Source organism: Carettochelys insculpta, chromosome 1 (assembly GCF_033958435.1).
Source record: "Carettochelys insculpta isolate YL-2023 chromosome 1, ASM3395843v1, whole genome shotgun sequence".
NCBI lineage: Eukaryota > Metazoa > Chordata > Testudines > Carettochelyidae > Carettochelys > Carettochelys insculpta.
In genome coordinates, this window is record NC_134137.1 from 228,653,873 (window position 1) to 228,663,747 (window position 9,875).

At 43.3% G+C, this 9,875-nt stretch overlaps 1 protein-coding gene across 3 annotated transcripts; it reads left to right on the forward strand.

Moving 5' to 3' along the window:
- On the forward strand, positions 1-9,652 carry TENT5C (terminal nucleotidyltransferase 5C). Of its 3 annotated transcripts, none has more exons than XM_075000917.1 (2): positions 1-61; positions 3,063-9,652. In XM_075000917.1, the coding sequence occupies exon 2, from the start codon at positions 3,090-3,092 to the stop codon at positions 4,260-4,262; it is 1,173 nt and encodes a 390-aa protein (XP_074857018.1). In that variant the 5' UTR covers positions 1-61; positions 3,063-3,089; the 3' UTR covers positions 4,263-9,652. The 3 variants fall into 3 exon arrangements, with proteins under 3 accessions (XP_074857018.1, XP_074857034.1, XP_074857026.1); XM_075000933.1 differs by having other exon boundaries at positions 10-65; XM_075000925.1 differs by lacking the exon at positions 1-61 and adding an exon at positions 595-692.
- The last annotated feature ends 223 nt before the right edge of the window (positions 9,653-9,875 follow it).

Here is a 9,875-nt window from a genome sequence, read left to right on the forward strand (position 1 = left end):
CGGCTCCTGGGCGAAGTGACAGGCCTGAGTGGCGGTTCTGGAGGCGCGTGTCGCCGAGCTGGTAGGTGAGCGAGAGGCACTCCGCGCGCTGTGACTAGGGGGCGGGGCAGCCTGTCCTGCCGGCCTGGGGGGCTGCCTCACGCTGTCTCCCCCCCTCCCCCGCGCCCAGAGGCGCTGCAGCCCCGTGAGCAACTCCCCCTCCCCCGCGCCCAGAGGCGCTGCAGCCCCGTGAGCAACTCCCCCTCCCCCGCTGGGCGGCCCGCGCCCAAAGCCCAGGCGGGCTGAGCCGAGCCGAGCCACTACGCACGGCGGCTCGCCCCGCCCCCTCCTCGGCTGCCGCCTTTTGCCAAACTGCGGCGGAGCCTGGCCAAGGGGGAAGACGCCTGTGGTGGGGAGCCGCGTCTGCTCCCTTCCCGGGGGAGGGCGCTGCGGGGGCGCCGCAGGAGGCGGGCGGTTAGCAAAGCAGACCGGGGAACACGTACCTCCTTCCTTCCTGGGGGAGGACCGGCTGGTGCCGGGGAGGACTTGACATACAAGGCTACGCCCCCGCCAGGGGTTTGGCCAAATCCGTTCTCCCCCCGGCTGAGCTGGAGACGGGTGTAGCCAGTGCTAGGTCCCCCGAACAAGTCTTCTCCCCTCTTAGCTGCTGGGTGATCTGCGCTGACAGGAGGACTGTGGCGTTTTAAGTGCAGGTAGGCACTCGGGGATGAGGCTTTCCAGCCCAGGGGAGAAAGATAACAGGGGGCAATGGCTGGAAGGCCAACCTACACCAAGTTAGATTGGCAATAAGATGCACGTGCTGGGGAGTAGCTGACCATAGGAACAATTTAACAAGGGGTGTGGTGGACTCACCATCACTGACAAGTTTTATATTGAGCATGGATGTCGTGCTAAGAGGAGGTGCAAAAGTAGTTCCTGTGAGGTTCTATGGCTCTTGTTGCTCAGGAGCACAGAATAGCTGAGCAGTGGTCGCTTCCAGCCATGGTAACTGAAACAGAAATACACAGGACATACTTTGATATGACATCTTCTACCTCGGTAGAGAGGGAAACACAAGTGCAAATGTGGCTGCAGTAGTAGCCTTAACATAAACTATGGAGACTGTGTGTATATACCACATCTTTAGTAGTATAACATAGAGGACAATTCTGAAGTCTGAAATCTAAGTGCATGAGAGTGCAAGTTAAAAAGCTGACTGCAGCATGCAAAAGTGTAACATTTAAAATTCTCAAGCATATAGCTGCAGCTGAGTTAACAGAGTTGTCTATATTATTGTCTTGTCATTGAGAGCAAACAGACTGCAAATGTATTTTCCTTGCATCTTATGCAAATTTTAAAAATACAAGCCTCTTTCTGCACTTGATCAATATTGCTATTCATGACTCACATAATATCCTAGCACAGCCCAATCCATTCTGAATGTACCTCCTGTTAACATCTTAAATGTTTATGGATCAGATAACACTTCTAATATTGCATTGCTTTCTATAGGATGGAAGTTACTGAAATTCTGGCTTACCTGGCTTAGTCCCAAGTCTATGGCTCATTTGGCTCTGGTTTCCTAAGCCTATTATAAACCACCCTGATACAGCTTGGTTAGTTGTCACTAAACCACTACCATTTAACATCTCCTCCAATCTCTACATGATTAGAATCAGAGATGTAGATGCGAGAGGCTTCTGATTTTTTTTTTTTAGGATTCAGTTTCACACAGAACTGTAGAAATTCCACTGAGACTGACACAAATAGCAGCACTGAACTATCTTGCCCTCTAGAACTGTCCTGAAAAGACTATTGTAACAAAAGAAAACAAAGTACCCAAATACTTATTTTGCTAGAATGCTACATACTATTATCACTTCAGTTAGGTCCAGAGTGACACTGTTGCTTGATGTGAGTAGTGTCAAGGGTGGGAGGGGCAGCCCATACTAGAGGGAACATCTAAAAGCACTCATGGCATTACATATCTAGTCAATGAAAATAAATTGAGACATAGAGGGCCTCATGTTTGACTTGCAGGGATCTATAGAACCTTAGAATGTTGACTAATGTAATTATGTAGATCTTGCAAAATGGTCCCTGAAGGTGTCCTTTGTGGTGTTTAAGACCAAGGAGATCCAGTTCAGACAGGTGTCTGTCTTCTCTATTTTGATATCTAACTTAATATCAGAACTAAATACCCTAGACAACCTTTAAGTGTCTGATAGCTTTCAAGTGAAGCTATTTAGGCAGGTATGCTGCAAGAATCTAGCTAACTGCCACACAACCAGAACAGACTTCTGAAGGTCTGAACTAAGACCAGGTGTTGGCAGATTTGCTGCCTGACACCAAGCTGCTGAGGAAAGAAACCCTTAACATAAAAGGTGAGGTACTGCCATTACATGATCCTTAATGTGGTTTGAGTGCTGGCTCCTTCATGTTAGACAAAATGTCAGTGCAAGCATTTTCAAAAATGTTCTTTTGGCTATTATAACTAGTGACTTTTCTCTGAGGACTGCAATGAGACTAGAATAACATAGGGAGTCTAGCTCTTATCTGGTACAGTTGCAGCTTGCAGTCTGGATCCTGCAGTGTCTTAGTTGTGAGAATTAGTTTAAGCTGAATGGAACTAGATTTCTCTATCTGGGGTATGTTAAAGTGGCAGATTGTGATGTTGGAAGACAGCAATTAGAGGCGCAATATAGCTATTTCATCTGTAAATGGCTTGCATCTGATTCTCAGAGCTCGGTTTTTTTTTTTGAACTGGCATTATGGTGCTACAGTCCCTATGAAATTCAGGCCATTCATCTGTCAATTCTAAGCCAAAATTCATGCTGTGAAGCAGCAGCATGTAGGATTGTACTGTAGGTCAACTGCTAGCTAAGTATGTCCTTCAAAGCAACACAATTTCATGCTTAGTTAATCACCACACAGACTGAGTATTGGTTCAAAAGGTTCTTGATCTCTATTGAAGTATAAATGAATGGATTCTCAAGTACCATGGATAACTTCCTGGATGTATAGTCTGTGCTCTATTGCAATACAGCAACATCTGACTTAAAATGTTTTTCTTTCCCTCCCAGTTTCTTTGGAGGAAATCAAACCTTAAAATGGCAGGCAAAGGAAGTAATACAGATTGCATGTCATGCAGTGTACTGAGCTGGGAGCAAGTCAGCCGTTTGCATGAGGTTCTGACAGAGGTGGTTCCAATCCATGGACGGGGCAACTTCCCAACACTAAAGATAACCCTGAAGGACATTGTTCAAACCGTTCGCAGCAGACTGGATGAGGCAGGCATCCAAGTACATGATGTCCGACTGAATGGCTCTGCAGCTGGTCATGTCTTAGTCAAGGATAATGGGCTAGGGTGCAAGGATCTGGACCTAATTTTTCAAGTCTCTCTTCCAACTGAGACTGAGTTCCAGTTTGTCCGAGATATAGTGTTGCGGTCCCTCTTAAATTTCCTGCCAGAAGGGGTGAGCAAACTAAAAATCAGCCCAGTGACTCTGAAGGAAGCCTACATCCAGAAGCTTGTGAAAGTGTGCACAGACACCGACCGATGGAGCTTAATATCACTCTCCAACAAACATGGCAGGAATGTAGAGCTAAAATTTGTAGATCGCATACGACGACAGTTTGAGTTCAGTGTGGACTCTTTCCAAATCATACTAGACGCCTTGCTTTTTTACTATGACTGCTCAGAAAATCCTATGTCAGAGCACTTCCATCCAACTGTGATTGGGGAGAGTATGTATGGAGACTTTGAAGCAGCCTTCGATCACCTCCGAAACAGACTGATTGCAACCAAGAATCCTGAGGAGATCCGAGGTGGTGGGCTGCTGAAATACAGTAATCTTTTAGTGCGGGATTTCAGGCCCATGGACAAAGAGGAGATTAAAACTCTAGAGCGCTACATGTGCTCCCGTTTCTTCATAGACTTCCCTGACATTCTGGATCAGCAGCGCAAATTAGAGACTTACCTCCAGAACCATTTCTCCAAAGAAGAGAGAAGTAAATATGACTATCTCATGATCCTGCGCAGGGTGGTAAATGAGAGCACAGTGTGCCTCATGGGACATGAGCGGAGACAGACTCTCAACCTGATCTCACTGTTAGCACTCAGAGTGCTGGCAGAACAAAATATCATACCTAATGCCACTAATGTTACCTGCTATTATCAGCCAGCACCCTATGTTAGCGATGGGAACTTCAGCAACTACTACATTGCAAATGCCCCCATCCCCTATAGCCAGTCTTATCCTACTTGGCTGCCTTGTAACTAATCTCTAATTTGAGTTTCTTAAATGGATCCTTGTGTGGTGGAACTGTTAATCAGCCAGAGGTTTTCTAAAGGGAATCTGGCTTGCCTCTGGCTGTGCTATTTTCCTAGTGTGTAGTGTGATCACACCACTAGGCTCCTGGCTTAAAGAAAAAGCCCTTCAGGACCCGTTGTACAAAAGTCACAAGAAGCCTTATTGCCCTTATTTTGTTAGGGGAAGGGATCCTATAGCCTCATGTCCTCAAATTTAAACTAACTGCAGCCATGACTATTGCAAATTTATTTAAGTATAACTATACAGCTGCTTATTCAGACAAAATTGCAAAAATAATTGGTATGGAACCAAAAATGTCCCAAAGCAGCACAAGATCAGTATCTGTGCTTCCTTATTGCCTCCCATGCTCACTTGACACTCCCTTAGTCTCAAGTTCTGATCATTTTCCCCCTTTGCCTTCCACTGGACTACTCTAACATAAGCAGTTCCCCTGAACAGCTCATGCTGTGCATGAGCATCTTGTAACTTCTGGTATTACAGAATGGGTAATATCCTTATTGTGCCCCTCTTATGAAGGGGTGCCAGGAATGATTGATTCCTGCAATAACTGTGTTGCTTTCCTAGAAAAATTGACTTGTTGAGGGGATTTGACAGTGGGACTGGCTAGAAATCATCTTTTGGTTGCTGAGTTTCAGAAAAGACACTTTCAGTCAGATGACAAGCATTCCCCAGAACGTGAACTCGTATGTACTGAAGTCCTTGACACAAAGCTTCAAAAAATTACAAGTATCAAAACAATGTTGGAGTAAAAAAATTGTTTGAAGCCTGAATGTCTAAAGGAGCTGGAAGCTTTTTTCACTGGGCAACTCTTCCCAGGAATGCCTATCACATTGTTCCAATAAGAATAGCACACCATGTTAAGATTTTAACATCTCCTTTCTTACACCTCTTGTCTGCCAAATACAGTACTGAAAAAGGCATTCTTGCTTCTCACTGGTTGAAAGATGATGTGCCTATCTGGTACACTCCAAACATGAACTTCCTTGTAAATAACTAAATAAGTGCTTCCTATGAATGCCTGTATTCCTATACATCTTAAGACAGGATCCAACACTTGCAGAAAGTAAACTAATCACTGTCTCAAACTAAGGATGCTTATTTCATAATTTAGCAAAGCACTTTTACAAGTTTGTAGCATCAGCTCAGTTGTAGAATTTAAATAGGTCTCCAGCCTCTGTCTTGAGGAAAAGATGTAAATATAATGCCATTACTAAATGGTTTAGCAGAATGCCCCCTAAGGACTAAAGGCAGAAACCAGACCATATTGTGAGTAATTCTTGAAGTGCAGGGTAGAAAGCCCCTCTTCTGTGAAAGGGAGGATTGCTGTTTAAAGGGGTGTATGTCCTGAATCTAGTTAAATGATGGATGCTTAACATTCTTGTCTTTAAACTTCTGTTTCCTTAAGTAGGATATGTCTATAGTGCAGGTAACACCTATGGAGGGCCTAGGCCCTCCATGTTAGAATGGCAGTGTTGCTGTTTGGGCTCAGGGTGGAGCCTGAGGCTTAGGACCCACCTCCCAGGCTTCTAAGTCCCAAGTCCCACAAATCCAGATGTCAACTCTGCCATTTCACAGCCTTGCAGTCTGAGCTAGTAAAGTATTTGGATCAAGTACTCTCCAGAAGAGGACCTGGACATACACTTAGCAGCCTTTAAATAGACATTTGACAATACTTTAACATAGCTTTACAAACCTTTCTTCCTATCTGTGGTAACTAGAAATTACACCTGGCTTCTCTTGAGCCTGTGGTGGTACAGCAATTCCATATATGGAAGTACTGTAGCTGTCAAACATTAAGTATAGGATTCAAATCTCTCTGCAGAGTAAAGTAGAAAGCAAGATTGTTGACAAAGACCTAAGGGCCCAAGTTGACAGGCAAAAGTAATGGCTGGGCAATGCTACACTGGCACAAACATAGACTCTTTTGCTAGAATAAAATTTCCTCTAATGTCTTAAGGATGACATTTCCCACCCCTGCAATAAAAGGCTAAGAGCATGTCTGACTCCTGGATGACAGACTCCTAAGGTCAGTTTCAGTGGGACATATGTAAAATGTAAGACTTAGTTTTTGCTTAAGTTAGCATAAGACCACCTTGGCTAGGTAAGAGTCCAAAGTAGAGACAACTAAACTTGAGTCTAACGGACATCCTTTTTCAAAAATACCCAGCAGACTCAAAAATTAATAAGCAACTTCCATTGACTCAACTGGGACCTTCTAGGTGCCAGTATTACTTATGCATCACTTGTAAATTGAGCCACCTACTCGTGGAAAGTCTTGACTTGTGTTTGCATCTCAGGGACATGTTTCATTGCTGTGCTGTGAATGAAATACTGAACAAGTTTGAAAACTGATTCCTCTCTTTCTAAAGTTCATGTTACAAAAACTACTGGAGATCTACCTTGTGGGAAACCAAAAGCTTCCTACTCAGACAAGTAAGCTTCCCAGAGCTGGTGTACAGGAACAAATCAAGCAGGTGGTATTAGGTTCTGTAATGCCACTAACAAGGCCCACTGGGAAGGAAAGAGAACTCCCCTGAGAGGACCACTAGAGTAACACTCAACCTCAGTATAGTGGTTGACCCTTTTTAATGGATGTTTAGCATTAGCAATACCTGAACTTTATAGTAACTTAAGTACTAACCCTCTGCGTGCAGGGATATGTTTTTAATTCTCACAGATGTGCATGAGTCAAAACTGCTTTCTGTTCTAGGATCTAATGGTGGATCATAGACACATCTTTGCTCTTATTTTGGTGCCTGAAGGAAATAGCCAAATTCTAATGTGTATGACTCCCCTTTCCTCTGAGTTGCTGGGTGCCAAGCTCTCAAAAAAACAAAACAAAAAAAAAAAAAAACCACACACCTTAGCTCTGTCTTACAAACTGTAGCAAGTCCTACTATTACTATTGATCTGCCTAGTTGGTATTGCTGCACCAAAACTAAAATCAAAAGGTGGTGGGGGGAACTAAGGTGTGGAATCTGGCCTTCAAGAAGTTAACCAGCAAGGATAGCATCCTTCTGTCGGAGGAAGAAGGCCAGGGGAAAAGGCTGCTATGGATTCCTGTTTCACCAGAGATAAGCTCTAGCTTCAGACAATATATGTATTTTTTTTTTTTCTTATTTAAAATGCTGGTATGGTAATTGGATTCCTGATCTGCAGAAGCCTCATGCTAGCTGACTACTTGTTTGGTTTCTTAATAGATGGCTTCCTGGCCTTAAATTTTTACCTTGTAATTCTCCCCCTTTCTATCTCTAGTCTGTTTTCCTAAAGCCCTATCGAGTTCTGTACCAGGCTCACAACTGCACTGGTATAAGTGTTGCTAGAATGTGTCTTATCCCCTGTGTGCTATCCCCCACAGTAATCCTGGCCTAATGATGTGATGGAGCTGAAGTCCTAAACAGCCTTGCAAGGTGCAATCACCAGTGAGCTTCTTGCAGAATAGTCTTATCAGCCTATCTGGTGCCTTATCTCATGCTGCATGTCCCTTTTTTTTTTTTTGCACTAGGTAATATGATAATGAGCTCTGGGAAGAGTTTAAGTAGCAGACCCAGCCTAAATCTTGGCTGCTTGCTTAATTCAGTCTCCCTTAGTGGCACTGAGGCCTTCAACTAGGCTTTGTGCTTCTACTGCATGCTTCTGGTTCAAGTACAGATTGAACTTGGGTTAGCAGCTGCAAAATGTTAAAAGCAAAACCTGGTTCTAGTAGAACTCAAATCTTGTACTAGCAAGTCACTCTTTCAGGACTACCCTCAGAAATCTTCAAAAACCCCAGCAGTGCAACTTCTAGCCTAGAGCCCCAGAAGAATCTGTAGACCTGTTTTGCTAGGCTCGCCTAAATCAAAACTGAGGGTGTTCAACACTGCAAACGGGTGTGACTACAGCGTATGTGGACATAACTGTTAGCTCATATTTTTAGTCAGGCTGCAGTCACCCTGATAGCAATATAGATATAACTGTAGGTGGTACTAGTGCCCCCTTGAAATCTAGTCTCCTAAGGCGTGGTCTACACTAACGTAATGTCAACATTACTATGTTGCTCAGGGTGTGGAAAATCCACACTCCTGAGCAATATAATTATATCAACCTAACACATGGTGCAGACAGTGGTGCTTAGAGAGCTTCTCTCCTTGATATAACTACTGCCTCTCAGGGAGTTAGAGCACCTATACCACCTCTGTATGCATCACAGCTTCTTCAAATGGGTGTGAGCACCATTTTACATCAAATCAATCAAAAAGCAAATGCTGTATTTGTCCTTTGCTTATCCAATTATCAGACTGGAAGCTAAAGAACACTTTTTTAAGGGAAGCAGGGGGTGACATACCTCTAGAAGCCCTATTTGCATTTGACTTTGATACTTAAGTTCAGATAGAAGCTGGTTTAATTTTAGCCTTTATTTTTGCCCCTTCAGAACAGAAACACTAACGGAAATAGCTCATTTTCAGATTAGAGTGGCCTGCTGTTAGTTAAATACCACATGTGTTTTCACTACCTATCAGAGTTTTAATGACTGAATAATTCTGCACTGTTTGACTTGCTGTTGAATGAGAGTTTTGAACAGGGACTTAACTCAGAGTCTCAGATTTCCTTTCAATTTCAGCCTTCATCCTATGCACCAACTTGGAATGTTCCTTCTCCTTTTGAGGGACATGTCACCCTGCACTAGATCAAAGTGTAGCATTTTTGCCTGGCGGAAACAAGAGTAACAAGAAACCAGTTCCTGTCACAGCTGGCTCAGAGTTCATGCCAAGTTTGGGCATTCAGGGGAATATTCTCCACCTTGGTGATACCTGGTGGGAAGACAGTTTGCCAGTATGGATGCCTTGCTTATCTATTACTTTTCTCAGTAATTGGGTATTAATTTGATTTTTTTTTTACTCTTCATGGACATTTAAAAAAAAAAAAGTCAGAGTACTTCATTCTTTTGTTCCTTGAATGTAAATGGAAGCTGACTGCCACTTAAGGCATTTGGGTTATTTGAGTTTTCTTTTTTTCTTTAACTGACCAAAGCAGTAACATTGCTTTAGGTTTGAAAGGAACCTATGCTGTATTTGTCCTTAAGTGTGTGTGGTTTTTTGTTTTAATTGCAAACTGTTCAAAAGCCAGTGCTAGAATCCTGCCCTGGGGTATCTAGGAGAAACTGACTTAATTTGAGATGTGCCAATTCCCCCACCCCACCCCCACATCTGTGCAGAGTCTCTAGAGGAGTTTAGAGCTTCTGAATCTACAATGCTTAGATAGCTCTATCTCAGAATGGCTGGTCACTCTTAACTTGTTCATTCCCATGTACTGTGATCTCCAAATAGATTTTTTTTTTTGTCACATTTAAAATAAAGAGATGTTGGAACTTAATTACAGTTTGAATTTCTTGGATAAATAAGACTTGGCTGTCATTTAATGCTGCTGATCATGTGCTAAGGTCTACTTATTTGGATTCTGCAATAACGGTGGATGGGTATAAAACTAGGCAAGTACTCCAAATAAGTAATGTTGAATGGCATTTACTGCATGAATACATAGCAAAAAACCATCATTGGTCTAATCTTGGATGTAGTAGGTAGT

Coding starts and splice junctions, on each gene's coding strand:
- TENT5C (XM_075000917.1), top strand. CDS start 3,090: ATGGCAGGCAAAGGAAGTAATACAGATTGCATGTCATGCAGTGTACTG.